At 49.9% G+C, this 18,985-nt stretch overlaps 1 protein-coding gene across 2 annotated transcripts in view; it reads left to right on the top strand.

Annotated features, from left to right (window-relative positions):
* cps1 (carbamoyl-phosphate synthase 1, mitochondrial) overlaps nucleotides 1–18,985 on the top strand; it is a 37,913-nt gene that overhangs the window by 4,361 nt on the left and 14,567 nt on the right. For both annotated transcript variants that reach the window (XM_035521597.2, XM_035521595.2), the window contains exons 9-28: nucleotides 58–164; nucleotides 1,202–1,343; nucleotides 1,622–1,699; nucleotides 1,967–2,065; nucleotides 2,214–2,309; nucleotides 2,737–2,926; nucleotides 3,172–3,329; nucleotides 3,441–3,569; nucleotides 4,173–4,317; nucleotides 4,797–5,007; nucleotides 5,777–5,975; nucleotides 6,081–6,257; nucleotides 7,565–7,683; nucleotides 9,638–9,779; nucleotides 10,070–10,135; nucleotides 10,553–10,616; nucleotides 11,153–11,334; nucleotides 13,232–13,426; nucleotides 14,609–14,676; nucleotides 16,675–16,750. In XM_035521597.2, coding sequence (XP_035377490.1) covers nucleotides 58–164; nucleotides 1,202–1,343; nucleotides 1,622–1,699; nucleotides 1,967–2,065; nucleotides 2,214–2,309; nucleotides 2,737–2,926; nucleotides 3,172–3,329; nucleotides 3,441–3,569; nucleotides 4,173–4,317; nucleotides 4,797–5,007; nucleotides 5,777–5,975; nucleotides 6,081–6,257; nucleotides 7,565–7,683; nucleotides 9,638–9,779; nucleotides 10,070–10,135; nucleotides 10,553–10,616; nucleotides 11,153–11,334; nucleotides 13,232–13,426; nucleotides 14,609–14,676; nucleotides 16,675–16,750 — 2,643 coding nt within the window. The remainder of the gene's footprint in view (nucleotides 1–57; nucleotides 165–1,201; nucleotides 1,344–1,621; nucleotides 1,700–1,966; nucleotides 2,066–2,213; nucleotides 2,310–2,736; nucleotides 2,927–3,171; nucleotides 3,330–3,440; nucleotides 3,570–4,172; nucleotides 4,318–4,796; nucleotides 5,008–5,776; nucleotides 5,976–6,080; nucleotides 6,258–7,564; nucleotides 7,684–9,637; nucleotides 9,780–10,069; nucleotides 10,136–10,552; nucleotides 10,617–11,152; nucleotides 11,335–13,231; nucleotides 13,427–14,608; nucleotides 14,677–16,674; nucleotides 16,751–18,985) is intronic.

Raw genomic sequence — 18,985 nt, 5'->3', positions numbered from 1 at the left:
TTGATGCGCTCTGGCCTTAATGTTGCTTGGTGCTCATTCGCTGTCTCCCTGCGCCAGGTGCTGGAGAGCAACCGTCCCCAGCCTGTGTTTGGCATCTGCATGGGGAACCAGATCACGGCCCTGGCTGCTGGGGCTCAGTCCTACAAACTCCCCATGGGGAACAGGTACGAGGGCATCTGGAGTCACGCGAGCGGTCTGGTGAACACACGCCCCTGTTGCTTTATGTACCCACACCGACAAAAGGCTGTTTGTGTAAGATTTGACCCGGGCTCGTTTAATGATCAGCCCAGTACACCCAGGGCCTCAAAACTTGAAGAAACTCAGTGCGTATTTGGCGGTTTCTGTGTACTGCATTGACTCCTGACAGTTTTATGGTGAGCATATTAACTAACCTGCGCATGTTCCTGGACACAAGTTTGTTCGTAATGCCCTTTTTGACATAGATGGACACGTGTTCCTCATCACATATTTGCTAAAATGTGTGTGTGTGTGTGTGTGTGTATATAATATAATATAAAACCCTTTCTTTGGCGTATTCACCTTAGTCATTCAGTACCATGTAGCCAGATCAATACTTTATGTTCCATATAAATCTCTCTTTTATAAAGTCCTCCATCCTAAGCCTTAATGTAAGTCAGCCTTTCCTTACATACAGTTCCATTTACTGTCCTCAGGCACCGATTCCTTTGTTGGCCAGACTGCAATCTGATTGGCATTTGTCGTGTAAAATGCTGCTCTGCTCGTACCCCCTGACAGCCAGCGTTCATTCCTCTGCTGCCCTGCTTCTCTTGTTACTCTACACGTAAAAGAAGGTTTAAGTGTCTTCCGTGCCTCAGAATGTCCTAAAGTCAGAGGAATGAAGGCTGCATTCTCATATGTGGTTTGGAGAGACAAATGTGCTTTCCATTTGTAATAACATCTGGTTTAAATGTGTCTCGGATCACCTACTGAAGTGGTTGGAGCGATCTGACTGAGATGCGTTTTTAAATGTGTCTCGGGGCTTTACACTTGCGTTTTTATACGGATGTTACAAATCCAGATATAACCCTGCTTCTCAGCACGTGTGGAGCGTCCAGGTGCAAACAAGGCCTTTGTGTCCAGCGCGTGTGTCTTTAATGCAGCTTTCGCTATCTACGTGTGTGTGTGTGTGTGTGTGTGTGTGTGTGTGTGTGTGTGTGTGTGTGTGTGTGTGTGCGCATAGGGGCCAGAATCAGCCTGTGCTGAACATGATGACGGGCCAGGCCTTCATCACGGCCCAGAACCACGGCTACGGCATCGACAGCAAGTCACTGCCTCCTGGCTGGATCCCGCTGTTCGTCAATGCCAACGACGGCACCAATGAGGTCAGAAACCCCCCCCCCATGTTCCGAAGCCTCGCGCAGTAACAAGGGGATGACTGTCCGGTCCCGCCAACTTTGGCCCTCACCGGCCAGTCAGAGACGAGCATGAGTGATATTTCCTCCTCCCCCCCCGAGAGTTTATTATGCATATGTTGTTATTCCTATTAGCATTTTAGTACGATTCCTTTAGAGTGGAGTCTTTATGGAGTATTGAAACATTTTGATGGAGATGCTCCAGGAAAAAGGCATCCAGGTAATTGTGCTTTGTTTAATTCACTCAGGGCATCATGCACAGCACCAAGCCGATCTTCACTGCCCAGTTCCACCCAGAGGCCCGTGGAGGACCCACAGATACAGAGGTACCGGAGGCGGCCCGCTCGCGTACCAAGGCTGCGATTGATCCTGCGCTTCCTCGCGGGTCGTGCAGGAACATGTAGCTTAATTATAACTGAACATAACGTTTCATGCTCTGCGGAAAACACGATTAAATCGCGCTGAGCTCGTGGCACCACGCGACGATAACGAGAAACACCTCCACGACACTCGAACTCCGCAGCATATCCCGCGAGTCGTCTCGATGCACCTCAGCCTCGCCGTAATTATTTTGATTTGTTCCGTTTTCACAGTTCCTGTTCGATGCCTTCATGTCCCTGATAAAAAAAGGGAAAGACGGCACCATTGTGTCCGTGATGCCAAAAAAGCCTGCAGTTCCCCCAAAAATCCAGGTGAGGGCAACAGAGCCACGCACACGGGAGGTGATCCGGGTGCCATTTCCCAATAACACCGTCCTAGTCCGATTTGAGTCTGTAACCCACTCGAACCTTTGATCCTGACGTTCATGTTGACTGGTTTTGTCCTCCCACTCCTGCGCAGGTCTCCAAAGTGTTGGTGCTGGGGTCCGGGGGCCTGTCCATCGGCCAGGCTGGGGAGTTCGACTACTCTGGGTCGCAGGCGGTGAAAGCTATGAAGGTGAGAGGAGGCCACCGCTGTCCCGGTCGCGTTCACAAGCCACACAGTTCACTCTGAAGGCAAAGACCTCACCGGTTTGGGAGTTGATTAATGGTGGCCGGGCCACAGTAATTCTTCTCACAAAAAAACCTCCCAACTAGTACAAGAGCGTAATTGGTATAAATGGATACAACTACACAGGCACATAAACGGGCAAGTCATAGAAAAAGCCACAATTACTGTTCTGTAACTAATGACATCGGTCCATAACCAGAGAGTCTTGCCCTCTGTTGACTAATTTTTTCCTTGTGTGATTTATGACTAAAAACTCACTGTTTATGGACCAGTCGCCGCAGTCATTGCCAATATGAATCCCAAATTAGCGATTTAAATGCGTCTCCTGCATCACGTGGGCTGCGTTGGCTAAAAAGGCCATTCCCTGTGCCAGGAGGAGAACCTGAAGACGGTGCTGATGAACCCCAACATCGCGTCGGTCCAAACCAACGAGGTGGGCGACAAGCAGGCAGACTCGGTCTACTTCCTGCCCGTCACGCCCCAGTTTGTGACGGACGTGATCAAGGCGGAGAAGCCTGATGGCATCCTGCTTTCCATGGGCGGCCAGACGGCGCTCAACTGCGGTGAGTCACTCGCGAGGACCGAAACCTCGCTGCACTTCCTGTTTGCGCCTCATAGAGGTGTGGCTTGTTTGCTCGTCCGTTGGCCCGTTAATTTTGTTTACGTATGCATTTATTTATTCATTCATTCGTTTACTTTTTAAATTTAAATAAAGTGCGTAGACGTGGTGGAATGCTCAGTGCGTCCGTGGCCGTGTAAGTGCAGTGAGGATGTGTGTGATCTGTGACGGTCCCGACCTCGTGGTTAGGGGTGGAGCTGTTTCGCAGCGGCGTCCTGCAGCAGTACGGCGTGCAGGTCCTGGGGACCCCTGTGGAGTCCATCATAGCCACGGAGGACAGGCAGGTGTTTGCGGACAAGCTGATGGAGATCAACGAGAAGATTGCCCCCAGTGTCGCCGTGGAGTCGGTGAGTCCAACGTCTTAACCCCAGCTTCGCCGTGGCGACGATGAGCTCAGCGCGTTACCCCCCGCGTTGCCATGGTAATGACCCGCCCCCCACCCCCTCCTTTTCCCGTAGGTGGCAGACGCTCTGAAGGCGGCAGAAGGCATTGGCTACCCCGTTATGGTGCGCTCGGCCTATGCCCTGGGAGGCCTCGGCTCAGGACTCTGCGCTGATGGGCGCAAGCTGGAGGAGATCGCAACCAAGGTGAGATGCAAAACGCCCGACAGCGCAGCAAGTGCTGCACGCCACGCCTTAAAACCCGAGCGCCTCGAGGTTCCTCACCGGGGCCTGGACCAACGTGTAGCAGGAACCCGGTTGGACCATCACGCAATTTGGTTTGTTTTGTTCGGTTGGTTGGTTCACCCCCTGCGTTAAACATGGGCTCTCTCACTTGCACGGCAGTAGCATAACGGACGTCAGCAATCAGATTTTCAGCGCTAAATAAGGATCAGGTGACGTCTCTCATTCCTTTGTAATGTTAAAGTACTGATCAGCCTCGGAGGTTCATTCTCACTCTGGAATTTAAAATGCATGTGGTGTTGTTTTAAAGAATACTCCTAACTGAAGGAATACAGAACGTTCGGATGAGAACACTGGCAGTAGGTGGACGGTAGCGCGGAAAAGTATTTAATTTGTGTCCTTAATCCCAGGTTTAGAGACTGGGTGGGAAAGGGCAGGAAGGACGCACTAGCGTGGGTATGGCCCAAGGTCCTCGGGCGAGAACCGCTGTGGCGGCCCCTCATACACCCCCCCCCCCCCCCCCCCCGCATGTCCTCCATGTCTCTTCTGTGTCTCCGCCTGATGCAGGCCCTGGCCATGAGCAGTCAGATCTTGGTGGAGAAGTCCCTGCTGGGCTGGAAGGAGGTGGAGTACGAGGTGGTGCGGGACGTGGCCGACAACTGCGTCACCGTCTGCAACATGGAGAACTTTGACCCATTGGGCATCCACACAGGTGTAGAATCCACACAGGTGTAGCTCGCTGTCGGTCCTTTATGCATATGATCAAACACTCAGCTAGTGAGCACCACACCTGGCATGACATCCCCACGCCTCTATTTACATATTTAAGTATGTAAATGATTGATTATTTTTTAAAATATTTTTTTACAATCTTGGGACTGAATCCTTGTGCCATCAAGGAATTTGAAAGCACACAGAGCTCACAGACTTCATTAATGTTAAATACTTGTATGTAGGAGATCAAAGTTTACAGTCCTTACATGGTTCTTGTCTCCTGTAAGATGCTGGAAAGATTCCTCACGTCAGCAACAGCATGTTAACACATTCTAGGTCTACACATGAACACAAATTTTAAAATAGTTCGGTGTAAAAGCTCAGCGTGTGACATTTAAAAAGGTCCTGCCGCGAGGTCCCGCAGCACCCATTTAGCCCTCCCCTCAACCTCCACCCTCTATTCTGTCCCGCGCCAAGGCGACTCCATTGTGGTGGCGCCCAGCCAGACGCTGTCCAACGAGGAGTACCACATGCTACGGGAGACGGCCATCAAGGTGGTGCGGCACCTGGGCATTGTGGGCGAGTGCAACATCCAGTACGCCCTCCACCCGACCTCGCTGGAGTACTGCATTATCGAAGTGAATGCCCGCCTCTCCCGGAGCTCCGCACTAGCCTCGAAGGCCACGGGGTAAGACGCCCAGGCGGCGGCCTCGCCACATGCGAACTTTCGATTTTCTTATTTCTGCTTATTTCTCGTCTGTCTCCGTAGTGGCCAGCTGGTAGGAGATAATGTTATTAGCAGATCAGACCTAGTAGATCAGTCGCATGTTGTCTTGACTGGCTTTTGAACCTTGCTTTGGGACACAGAGGCATGACATCGCACTAGCGCCCTCTAGTGGCGAGTCTGGCACCACAGGCTGGAGAGGAGGCTGAAAAACGGGTGTTGGCGACTTTGTGAGCGCTTCACCTGCGAAAAAAGAAGTTTGGGTTTGAAGTCCGTGTTGGAAGCGCGCGATTCGCACCGTCTCTGGTTTTGCGTTTGTCGCGGAAATATTGAGGGAGGACGCGTGCCAAAGGCTGAAAACAATGTGCACCAGCTTCTGAAAACACCCACCTACCACCCTGGTTGTTTTAGTGTGAAATCAATCCATATATTTAGAAATAAATAAAAATCTTGAATGTGTTGATGGGAAAGGGAACGAAATTGGAATAACAATGGATTTATTTATTTTTTGCTTATTTAAAAAAAAAAGTGTGAAAAACGTTTTTACTTCCTAACGATGCTGAAATATCGAGTTCTACTTGGACCGTGTTGCGAGAGGGGAAACTTTTTTGTAATGTTTAAAACAGAATGGGCCGAGCTACAACAGCACTGCTACTGTCCTTTTGTTGCACGCACCAAGAGTCGCTTTTCTCTTCCGTGTGCTGAATCACACTGCCCCTCACCCGCGCCCCAGGTACCCCCTGGCGTTCGTGGCCGCCAAGCTGGCGCTGGGCATCGCGCTGCCTGACATAAAGAATGCGGTGTCGGAGAAGACCACTGCCTGCTTCGAGCCCAGCCTGGACTACATTGTGGCCAAGATCCCTCGCTGGGACCTGGACCGCTTCCACGGCATGTCGCGGGAGATCGGCAGTGCCATGAAGAGCGTGGGAGAGGTGGGAAGCGCTCGGAGCGGTGCTCCTCTGTACCAGGCATCTGATACAATGGTTCACAGCTGACTCCTGCTTATATCTCCCCTCTCCTCCCCTCCCCTGTGTCAGGTCATGGCGGTGGGTCGCACCTTCGAGGAGAGCATCCAGAAGGCCCTGCGCATGTGCCACCCCTCGGTGGACGGCTTCGTGCCGTTCCTGCCCCTGAAGAGGTCGTGGGCGGAGGAGTTCGACCTGCGGCAAGAGCTCGCTGTGCCCTCCAGCACACGCATCTTCTCCATCGCCAAGGTGACCGACAGGTGGTCCCAGTGTAAAAAGGATCCGAGCTGTCAGGAGCTCGTCACTCAAGGGCCGTTTGCTGCAGACATCCCGCCCCACCCATTACCATGGTGACCAATGTTATGACACGGCGACCATACGTTTTTGGACCAAATGTCTGATGGTTCACATCTGACATCTGCTTATTTACATTTACAGCATTTAGCTGAGGCTTTTATCCAAAGCAACTTACAATTATGACTAAGTACAACTTGAGGGTTAAGGGCCTTGTTCAGGGACCCAACAGTGGCAACTTGGCAGTGGTAGGGCTTGAACCAGGAACCTTCTGATTACAAGTCATGGACCTTAACCACTGAGCTACTCCCCTCCAGTGGGGCGGTTCTGAGTAGTAGGGGCATGGTTCATTAGAAGTATGTTGAATACAGGGCCGTGGTCCAGCTACCAGCCGGGCACCCTGGGTAAAAATGATGGAGCCTAGTGCAGAGATGTAACCGAAGCGCTGCAGACCCCCTCTAGTTGCTGTTACATACTGCTGCTGCTGTTTGACCCTCAGTGGCTGTCCTACACTTCATACAGAAGTTCTTGGCCTGGCGGTAACTCAATAGCCAGTAGACATAACATTTGAAATGTGCTTATTTTATTTTTTTGGATGTCATCTTACGAGGGATTTTTATTCCGTGTTTGTACAGGGTGAACGGGTTTCGTTTCTTCGTTTCTGTATTGTTTTGCTTTGTTGTCGTGGTCTCGGCGTCTCCGTGCTGCTTTTAAGGGTGCAGCCTGTTCCCATCCGAAGCCCGATACGTCATCAGCACGTGTTGGAATTATTGGAGCTGGCACATTTATTAAGAACTAATGGCCCAAATTGTATCAAGCTGCAAAATTTCAATAACTCGAGGTCGGCCTTCGAGTAATTGGTCCACTGTAATCTCATGCTCGGTCCCTGGGTGCGTAATTTCCCCCGAGACCCATTTATGTTCTTGGCTGAAGAGGATGGCTAACGACGGCCACGTGCTGATTTGGCCTGGAGCTCCAGTGGACCCCTCACCACGGCAACAGTGGACCATATCATTTACAGCCTCCCTCAGCCCATCCCACCCCACCCCAGTGTGTGCTCACATCTTGCAGTCGAGGACCACCACTTCCCCTTTAGCAATGAGCCAGCCAATGTTGTTGTCCCAATTCCCTAAACAACTGGGGTCTTTTTTGTTGTTGTTGTTTTTGTTTGTTTGTTTTTTTAAATCTGGATGTCATGCGACCTAATTTTGAGCCAGCGCGTGTAAGCGTGGCGTCTCTGACGCCTTTTCACCTTTCCTCAGGCGCTGCACGACGGAGTGAGCGTGGACCAGATCCACGAGCTCACGGCCATCGACAAGTGGTTCCTGTACAAACTGCGGCGCATTACGGAGCTGGAGCAGCACCTGACTCAGCACAACAGGTAAGGAGGTGCGAGCGCGTACGCGCCTCAGGCCTTTACCCCGAGAAGACATTACCCGTGCGTGGAAACGTGAGGACGAGCAGAGGAAGGAACGCACGCGTTCCCGTACAACGCTGGTAAAGGCAGAAAAACCATGGAGTTTCCCGTGGCGGCCCCTAGATGGCGATGTGGGGATGTGTTTCAAACCTGAATCTCCGCTCTCAGCCAGTAAGCGTTCGTTAAGATCCCTGAAGTAGTGTTTTTCATCTGTGGACGTAAGTGGCGCTTTCGTGCACGTTGACGCTTCTTTTCACGCGCATGCCTGCGGACGTTCGACCGTGAGCGACCTGTGGTCGTCACACACCATGCATTTACAGAACAAACTAATACGGTCCATGGAGTTGCACTACAGACCAAAGCCTGACTGCATTATGGTTACTTGGGCTCAGACTTTCTGTCTTGAACTAAGAACTCATTAAGCAGCTGATCCCAGTGCATGTGTTCCGTCAGCCGTGCCTTCATTATAATGATACCGCACGATTCCGGCCTGGTGCGGACACGCCTGTGTGTCACTAGTGAAATGCATTGTGTTTGGGGCCACAGTTGAAAATCGTCATGTGACTTGTTTCCTGTTGGTATATCCTATTAAAACTATCCTATAAAAAAATCTGTCAATCGGTTAGTCAATAAATCAACACGCTGTGTTGGTTAAGCAGTGCGACGGTTTGTTTCTAGTGTGAATTGTTCACTCGGGTTTTTGGTGACTTATGCAGCCTAATGTGCATCACCACCTTATTTCTGTCCATATGAAATGCCGCGTTTGGTCTTTTCTTCGGCAAGTCGCGGAAAGCTTTCAGTACGTCTAGTGAAAATTCACAGTCGGGGTGCGTGCGGGCGTGGGTAGCTGCTCGGTGCTTCCATCCATGCACCCTGACGTTCTAACGTCTGACTGGTCTGTGGGGCTCTCTGTTGTAGCTGACTCAACAGCTGGGGAGGGTCATTTGAGGACTCCAAATCCAAAGGCAGTTTATTTTTACTGCCATAATTAGGGCCGTGTGACATGTTGCATGCTAATTATTGTCACAGTATTGGCCCCGGCAAGTTTGACATGGTGGAAAACTGTAAAATGCAAATGAGTCATGAATCGCCTGCTGTTTTTGTTTTTGTTTTTGATGCATCATGAGCATTCTGTTTCACATGGAGCATTTTTACACCTTCCAGGTAAAGACCCGCCCAATAGCCAGGTGTTTTCAGAAAGGATTAAAGAATCGAACAGCACTAGGCCAGGCTTTCACCTTTGCCTATACATGTTACACATCGCGAGATACATTAGCTTTATTTCACACTGGCAGCGGTGTAATCGCAGTGTTTCTGCCCGTGTTGTGTGGCACTAATGGTAACGCGTAGCACCTGACGAGGAGAGTTGGCGCGCTGCCCGCGTCTGCAGTGTAATTTAGTTCGCTAAAGTGCCGATCGGGAACCGCGGAAACTGGCAGTCCCGCTTCCCGGCACAGCGACAACAAAGGCATTTTAATAGCAACAGTCATGGCACCAGGAAACCACCCAGCGGAGCAGCCTGCATTTGTACTCTGCTCAGTGTAATTAAACAGGCCTGCCGCAGCCACCACTGTTCCAGCTGAGTCTGTCTGTCTGTCTCTGAGAGATTCAAAATTGTGAAGTACAAAGGGTTTACAAGCACTTTACTTACACAGATGATGATACAAAACTGATACATTAATGTTGATTTTCTACAAATTTTCCTCATGAGCTCTTGCCAAAAATGAATTTGATTAATGCAAACCTATTCCCTTGTTTTGACTTTGGCATTCAATTGAATTTGTGAAGTTAAATAATCATTAAAAATGATCATGTCTAATCTCGATGAGCATCACATTTAGCATTTAGCGACGAGACGACGATCAAGAAGTTTGGCGTGCCTCGGTCTGCTTTGCTGATCTTCTCTTTTGGCTGACAGCTCCACGGTCTCAGGTGATCTCCTCCTGAAGGCCAAGCAGGCGGGTTTCTCAGACCGCCAGGTAGGGAGGGCCCTGGGCAGTTCAGAGGGAGACGTGCGAGCCCTGAGACTACGCCACAACATCCAGCCCTGGGTCAAACAGGTCAGCACCTCCTGCTCCAAGCAGGAGATCCAGCCGCACTTATGAGCTTGACTGAACCGTGCACGCTCTGTTGGGCTGTCTGTCTGTCTGTTTGACTGTCTCTGTCTATCATTTGTATTTGTCTATTTAATTCTGAAATGTCTGTCTGTATCTATCTATCTGCCTTTCTCTCTCTCTCTCTCTCTCTCTCTCTCTCTCTCTCTGTCTGTATATATCTTTCTTCATTGATCTGCATTTATCTATTTAATTGTTTGTATCTACCTCATTGATCTGTCTGTTTTGTCTGTTAGATTGACACCCTTGCGGCAGAATACCCTGCTGTTACCAACTACCTGTACTGTACCTACCACGGGCAGGTGAGCCAGTGTTCTCGCACTTACACCTGTCCTGCACTTATTCATAGGGCAGTTACTCATACATTTGGCATTAAGAAGACAGTTAATAATAAACTGCAAAAAACTAGGATGACACTAACGAAGTGAAAGGTTCGTTAATTGATGTTAATTGTGGTGTGTTAATTGACCTCTGGTGCACATAGCATAGCTGTGATTTTTAAAAAAAGTCAAAATCCAAACATTGTAGTCATTTGAGTTTAACAGTAAAATACATTAAGACATTTAAGAAAGGTAGGGGTTTAATGTCAGTCATTAAAGCTTTTTACGCGCATTGTTCATGTTCTCCGCAAGACACACTTTGTGCCTCGTGAGTTAGCTCTGTGTGACATTCAAGTGTAGAGTGTGAAGGACCTTCATTTGTTTCTTCCTCCCCAATAGGAACATGACCTGCACTTTGCAGATAAAGGTGTCATGGTTTTGGGCTGCGGTCCTTATCACATAGGTGAGTCATTTGCTGGAAATGTCCCCCTTTGCCAAACACGGCTGCACGTTTTCCTTCCCCTTGTTCCCATTCACGGAGACACCGAGCTCCGTCCCGTAGACCTTGCTCGGGTCTGATGGATTCAGGCCGGAGCCGAGGTCCGCGGGATGACGGAGATTAGGACGCGCCCGCTTTCTGTGGGACTGTCAAGATGTACAGGATCCCACATTCACCGTCACCCACCAAGCATTCCTCAAGCGCATACTCAGTGCTGGCGGCCCAATCAAATAAATGATTGTCGCTATTTTGGGATGTGATGAGGTTTGAACCAACAGAAGGACCGACGGTCCTCAGATTAACTGAAATTCTTAAAAAGGTTCTGTCCTAATATACCGAATTAGAGCAGTGGCCAATCGAGTTTGCAGCGTGCATGGGTATTCTCCTTTCACGGTGTGTGTTTTTAAAGTGCCTTTGAGTTGCCGTGACTCGGAGAGTAAGCGGCACTCCGCCCTGACTCTGCCTCCTACCGTCTCCCCGTTCCCCCGGCCCGCCCCCAGGGAGTAGCGTGGAGTTCGACTGGTGCGCCGTGTCGAGCATCCGAGCCCTCAGACAGATGGGGAAGCGCACGGTGGTGGTGAACCACAACCCCGAGACCGTCAGCACCGACTTTGACGAGTGCGACCGGCTCTACTTCGAGGAGCTGACCCTGGAGCGCATCCTGGACATCAACCAGCAAGAGGTGAGGTCAGGGCGTCAGGGCGAGGGGTCGCTCCCGCGCACCAGTTCCCTTTGCGTGCACTGGCCATGATGATTTTTCTTGTCATGGGTGTCCTGATGTGAGTCCCATAGCCATACGTGGCTACGCGGTGTTGAGACGTCATTACGTTCGCAAGAAACAAAGCACTTTTGTTTCGAGAACGTCGACGTGCTCAATTTGTCGCGGACCTTTTAAGAGTAGCACGGGCGGAGGCTCGGACCACGCGGGGATACCCGGAACCAGACTGGCGTTCCTCCGAGCTTCAAGGGCGGAGATTGCCTGCCTTTGTGCGCTCCGGTGCAGGAGCAGCGGCCTTGTTAACGCACAGCTCAGCCCCGAGCCTTCCTCTTGACACGCAGCTCGACTGGCTCGGCGGCAGGACGTGATGAGCATGCATCCGCGCTCCTGCCTGGAAGGAAGAGGGGGGTGAGGGAAGAGAAGTTCTCTTGTTTCATACCCAATACGCAGGAAGTGGTAAACAATTGGAAAAATAAACCGTAATATATGACTGCGTACGAAGGAGACGAGCCACGTCAAAACAATTTGGTCCATGCGAGTGTAAGGGTTTTTATGTTTTGGGTTACCTGGGTGCACCACTGGGGTTACCTGGTCTGGAATCTCCCATGCGACTTTCAGAAGTCTTTGTTAGCTTGCTGTGACCTTTTTAGAATGCATCAGAGTTGGACTCTCCTCGACCTACCAAAAATAAATAAATAAATAAATAAATAAATAAACAAACCCAAAACAAAAAAATCCCATGATGCTGAAGGCTGTTAGAAATAACATCAATTAGCCTCTTATGGAACTGAACCCTGATTAATGTCTACGTGTGTGAGTCGCTACCAACAGTGTGTAAGCAACTCGTTAGAAGCGAGCTCACTAGGGGCTATTTGAGGACATCAAGACAAGCCGGCGCTGTATCTGTACCGCTGCCTCCGTCTCCATAGAGACGGCCGATCACATCCGAACGCGGGCCCCGCCGTGGTCATAATAAACCCCTTGACTTTTCCTTTCCCCCCTCGTTATAAGTCTGTTTAAGTGACAAACAGATCCAGGAATGATTAAGTGTTTGTCTGTCAGCGGGAACAAGGGCAGAACGCGATCCCAATACAGAACGCTGCCTGCGTCGAAATTCCCAGACGTCGTGTCGCGGTAATTGGCACTGTATTAGGAGGAGCGTGAGTGAACCCGGTAGAAGCCGGCAAAACCTGTGCATAGGTAATGAAGGTGTCAGCTGTGCCGTTGCCTTGGCAACGGGGCGCAGGGAATCGGAAAGGCAGCGTGGAGTGTGGGTGAGCGAGGGTGTGGGTGACGTCCGAGGCAGGGTGTGTATGCGGAGAGGAGGAGTGTGGAGGGTCAGACACCGAGCCCGATCTGTGACCTGCCTCGTTCATGAAAGGATGAGGGAAAGTGTGTGTGTGTGAGGGAGAGCGAGCGTGAGCGAGAGAGAGAATTTGGATATAGCGAATTAGCAACATTTGGATATAGCGAATTAATTTTTTTTTAAGTCCGAACGTCCCATTTACAAGGTCCTGGTTTGTAATGTGGCTTTGGTGGTCTTGAATAAATTGTAGCTTTAAATTCTTTAAGTGGAGCTCATGTACTTTTTGCCTCATAGAGATGTTTCAGTACCAAAGATGTTAAACATATTAAACCTACGTCTCAGATGGTGTGATTTTAGCAAATGTGAGTATTGGATATTGGATAAAATGCTTCTTTTTTTTCTATTGAGGCCAATTTGTCTTAAATCAGTCCAGTTTGATTAGTTTAGGTGAGTTTAGTTTAGCTCATATTGCAGTGACCCATAGAGGGATTGTTTCCAGTGTTTGGGAGACTTTGGCTCCTGGTTCCTTGGTGTCATCCTGGTTCTCCTCTGCAGGGCTGCACGGGATGCATCGTGTCCGTCGGCGGCCAGATCCCCAACAACCTGGCCGTGCCTTTGTACCACAACGGCGTGAACATACTGGGCACCAGCCCGCTGCAGATTGACCGGGCGGAGGAGCGCTCCGTCTTCTCCACCATCCTCGATGAGCTGGGGGTGGGTCAGGCCCCCTGGCAGGCACTCAACACCCTGGTGAGCTCCGTCTGGGCCGTCTCGCACGGCGCGCGGCACGTTGTGCTGAAGCCATTGTCTGTTGTTTATGCTTCTCTCTCTCTCACACTCGGGGTGCGATCTTGGCTGCACTCAGGGAACAGCGTCTCGGAAACGTCAGCACTGGCCGGCGCTCACCCATTCTTCTCCAAAAACAAACAAAACGGTGGAAAAAAAAACAAACTTGATGGGTTTATTTTGGTTACGTTTACGTGAAGTGACCCTCGAAAACTGTAAAAGTGCTTTTTCTTCTTTTAATTTCATTTAAGGCATTGCATCCATTGTACTGCTTTTTTCTAATTCATTTTTATTTATTTATTTTTTAAATACAATCGAACCCCCCCCCCCAAAAAAAAAGCCCTCTTCCAGCCCTACATGTGAGCACTTTCTGCACCCAGTCCCGACTCTTACCCTCGGACGTGCCCACGGCACCGAGCTATCACCGCCAGCCGTGCCCCTGCTGACTGCCAAGTGCTTCCGGGTCAGGCATGGGCCAACAGCGGAGGAGCATGCCGTCCGGAAGTGCCTCCGACGGCTCCGAGGGCGCAGCCAGCTCCCTGTAGCCTTGGCTGGTGAGCCAAAGATGGACGGGGCAGGTGTGCCCGTGGCGCTGTCTGTGTTTTAATTGGCCCCCTTGTTACCGTGGTGAGGACAGTGTCCTGAGCCCTGAACCTTGCACTTCAGCTCACGCGCTGACTAGAACATGCCGTGCCGTAGCTCCGGAGACTGGGGATTGTTTCCTAAAGGTCCTGCCTCAGCGTCCGTCATGCGCTGTGCCGCTCGGCCGTTTGAGCCATTACTTTGAATGATTCACAGACAGTATGGTACCACACATGCTCAGAGCAGTCTCACTCAGACTGGAGAAAAATAAATATATAATATAGAAAGAAATCCAGAGAAGGTGGTGGGGGGCTCCCCCTAGGTTTGGCTGCTGGTTTTCTGCATTGTGTTGGGAAGGCATTGGATTTGGTTCACTGTTTGGTTGGTTGGTTTATAAGTTTCTAGTAATAAGTAATATTCGGTCTGCAGTGATTTGCTCTGTGATCCAGTAACACATGTTTAGATGCCTCCCCCGTGTCTGCTTCCTGTCACAAAGTATGTGAAGTTGAGGAGCACAGAGTAGCTTGACTGACACTTTCTTTATTGTGTGTGTGTGTGGTTTAGGATGATGCATTCGCCTTTGCCAAGAAAGTAGGTTACCCCTGCCTCCTGCGTCCGTCCTACGTTCTCAGGTGAGTAGAACAGACACTGTTCAAATACTAATATGGAGTTTCTTCTACTCTGGACATTTCCCGTGGGCTGAAGTGATGCCCCTCTCATAACTGAGTTTACATTACGGGACTTTTGTTTCTCTCTGTTGACAAAATGTCTGCCTTGACCATGGTGCGTTGTGACTGAAGCACTCATCACACACGCTGATTGCTCAAAGTGCCGTGTCCCCGAGATACGTGGCTCATCAAGGCCCACGCCTACACTCGGCAGGACCTGGAGAGCCCAGTCGCTCCTAATCACGGGCACGTGCTCTCCACACTCGGCTGGCGGGGAAATTAGGCCCCCTCTCGACAGCCATTTTGTGCCACTTCTCCCGCGAGAGCAAGTCAAACACACAGACACACCACCCACACACACGCAGCTAGAGGGCGAGTCAGTTTGCTCACTTACCCTAAATGACTCCACCGACAGGAGCAATTTCGCGAGCTGCGGCATTTAATTTATTTATTTATTTTCCCTTTTTTTTCAGTCTTGCTTTGCATTAAACGTTCTCCCTGCTGTTCTAATCTGTTTTGATTTCATTTCTGGGCGTTAAGAGGTTGCTCAAGACAGTTTGTTAACAGCCACTCTGCTACTTGTCCCTGAACATGATGTAAGCCAAGCGAAAATCGTGGTTTTATCCCGCTACTGTGGGCTTGTTGTGCACAGCACGGCAGGTGGCATGGCGATGATAACATTATAAGACCACATCCATTAAAGCTTAACAACACGCCCATAATCAGAACGATCGGTGTAACTGCCAGTGTGAAGCCACCAGTGTTTGTGAAAGGCACCCAATCCTCTGGTCGTCCGGCGGTGGCGGGTACCATCGGCCAGGCCCGACTCGTCCCGCCGCGTGTGCTGTACATCACCAGTACTTCCTTCACACCATGGACAAACGTGCATCGTAACGGACAAAGAACCAATCGGACGTGCCATACTCATTAATGGACATTAGTCATGAAGTTATCACCATTTATCAAGAAGGAAAAGCTACCTTTTGTAAATTCCATGTTATGGGAATATTACTATAAATCCCATTTTTCCACATGCTCTGTCCAGGTGCTGTAGTAGTGCTTGTGCAGGAACAAAGAATTTTTTCCAGTCTGTATTTGGAGAGACTGCAGACTTCCATGCTTCCCTCAGTTAAAACTCCTGTCAAACGTGTAGGTTTCCGTGTAAAACTGTACTCGGTGTACCTTTTTACCTCCTCGGTGCAAAACTTGTTTTGTGTTTCTTTTTTGCACTCGTGCGTCAGCAGAACCACCCTGTCGAGGCCCGTGCTCTCAGCACCGGAGTCTCAGAGGCCCCATCACTCGACTAACACCGCGCGACCGCTACCCACAATGCTCTCCGTGCGCCTCAGGCTGTGGCACAAAGCGAACGCCACTCGTGACACTGCACCTGTCAGGCTCGGCTCCGCTCAGCTGGTTCGCCTGGGCCGCATGCTTTGCACCTGGGTGACGTTTGGACTTTTCACAGCTCATCGTGTGCTGTCAGGCGAGGCAGGTCAAAGAACCATGTCAATGACGGTAGTTCAGAATGAAGCATGCTGTTTCTCAGGAATATACGTCCGGCTTGTTAAAAGTAAACCCGGCATGGACCGCCTACGAGTCCAGCCATTTGGGAAGATGAAAAGACATTTGGAAAATGCTAACGATGCCATAACAGCCAGAAATAACAATCTCAGATGGTCCTGGCAAGTATTTATGGATTAAATTATGGATTAAACTCGGAGGAGCCTAGGAGTTTGCCTGGCTGAGATCTCTTTCCCTGCTTTGATTCGTCTCTCCTGCTTTCCTCTTTTGTATTCATCCCTTTTCACAGTTTTGTCCTTCAACTCTTAATTCTCTGCTGAGTCACTGCTCTCCCTGAAGGCTAAATCAGAAGCAGCAGACAGGTCTGCTGTAAATGAAGTTATTAGTTGTTTTGTTTCATTTATAGTACATGGTTATTGTAATTTTTTTTTTCCCCTTCAGTGGTTCGGCAATGAATGTGGCCTATGGTGAGGAAGAGATGAAGCGCTTTCTGGAGGAGGCAGCCCAGGTTTCACAGGTGAGCCCATCCCTCTTCTGATCACACACTACCTCACGCCAAATTGTTGGTTTTACAACCAAGAGTTAGAACACGTTACCATAAATCAGTCAGAACTGCTCTGATTTAAGAATGTTGCAGTATAAATGCTATAAACTCACCTCTTCTGGAGGTCACTCATATTAACAACAACAAAACAAAAAACAAAAAAAAAAGTACCATACAATCTGCAAGTTTTCCAGAACCCGTGCGGGATCTGTGACTGAGGGGCAGTACTGGTCCTAAAGGGGCTTTTCCATGCCTCTCGGGGGAAGACTGGAGATTAAAGAAAGTTCTTCCCTATATGCTTTAAGGGGGAGGAAGAGCTTCGTCACTTCTGGCCAGTCTGGATGCAGTACGGTGACTGTCTCTCCCTTGAAGAGTGCACTCCGTGGTGAATTGTTTCTTCAGGGAAATATTTAATTGGGCGGTTGTATTGAGATTAGACCTTTTGTATTTAAGGACCCATATTTTGATGGTTAAGTGTGGTGAAATTAACAATAATTTACGTTTTCTGTGTACACACACACACACACACACACACAGTGCACTCACTTAGGCTAAGGTTCATCTTCCCTCTTGGATTCCGTCCTGACCACCACGAGGGAACTTTCATGGTGTAGTTACAAATCCGCTGATACAGGATGACAAATGTATACACAACACAGTAGCTGAGTGAGGCTACGTGAGGTCACCCGGGCTGCGTTGTTCTGTCACACACCAGTCTTCCTCCAGTCTGTTTTTGCCATCAAAGTGATCGTTTTCATTCACTATGGGCTGTTCACGGCCTACTTTTCCTTATCACCTTGTACCTAGAGCCTAGCTTGACATTGGGACTGGATTAACAATGGATTTATTTTCCAACCACTCATCCCTTTCGAACACAGCTCATTTCTGTGGTTGGAATTCTGTTGACTTTGGTAAAGTGAAGACTGAAGCGGAGCCTTGAATTGCGCAAGCTTTCATCTACCTGCAACCTTGTCCGGACGTCGCCTGGCCGCAGACGTGCATCCGCAGCGCTCCTGAACCCGTGGCCGTGCCCTGCATCTTCGCGTCTCTAACCCGTCTCGCCTTTGACCTGACGCTGAAACTCAAAGTTAGGCAGTAATGCATTCTTGGGGTTGTCGCGCGTTGCGTCCAAACGCGCCGGAGTCGTGCGGTGGCCACCATTTCACGCTCATCACGTCTTGGTTCGGAACGAACCTGCACGCGAGCTGCGTGGTTATTCTGCTGGCTCAGTGCCAGGAGAGGCGAGGTGACGTCTGAAAGGATCAGGGCTGCCTGTGCAGGCTAAGGTGGGGAAGCCGACCGAACGCCGCCCGGCCGAAAAATCCAGCTACGCCACGGAAGAAAAAGAAATCCACTCCGAGTTTGACTGAACAAGCAGGGCTGCGCCTGTCAGACGTGCCTCAAATAAAATCCCCCTTGATGTCGTCACAGACGCGGCAGCCCCGTAGCCCCTCTGGAGCCCACGTTGCACAGTAGGCACGCCGCGGATGGAGGTTTTGATATCCTCTCCATAGCTGCATCAAATGCAGACTTTGTGTAACTCAGCCCAGATGGGGGATTTGGTGTGAGGTGTTCAGACCCCCTAACCACAGTTAGCTTCACCTTCTCGGGGCTGAGCCATCCTCTGCAGCAGAGTGTCCAGCAACCGTTTTGCTTTTGCTGCGGCTTTTCTCTTGGTTCCCAAACCCCATGAGGAAAGTTGGCAATCATCTGACCTCAGGTGTCCTGACCGGTGTAGGAACCTCTGCCACATCCCAGCAGCTGGTCTTTTTGAAGATTGATGGTCGACCTTATCTGAGGGTTGCTTGACACCCAGTTCATGTGCCCAGTTTCCTCCAGGCCCAGGAGCAACAATATTGTGGACCTTCATGTTCCACTAGACGGCTTCTATTCAGTTACTTTATTGTTCTTATGTAAGACAGAAGCCTACATCCAAGTTTGGACCTCCTGTGATTTAAATGCATTCTTAAAAGTGCTACCTCTTCATGGGTTGTATACTGCAGCCATTCTCAACAGTGTCTACAAAGAAGAATTGGTTGTCAAGAATGGGGAATTTCCACATGCCTGTGATTTCAGAACACAAGTGGTTTCTTTGCTGTGCCATTCAGGACATAGTTTAGGTTCTTGCTCATCAGGCTTTCTTCTTTGATCGCTCAGGGAATGAAAATATTGCTATAACTCGACTAATGGCTGGTGTGCGCGTTTAGA

The sequence above is a fragment of the Electrophorus electricus genome, chromosome 4 (assembly GCF_041902795.1).
Source record: "Electrophorus electricus isolate QZ-2024a chromosome 4, ASM4190279v1, whole genome shotgun sequence".
Lineage (NCBI taxonomy): Eukaryota > Metazoa > Chordata > Actinopteri > Gymnotiformes > Gymnotidae > Electrophorus > Electrophorus electricus.
Note: the sequence above shows the minus strand (reverse complement) of the source record. Positions and strands in the feature narration are given on the sequence as shown.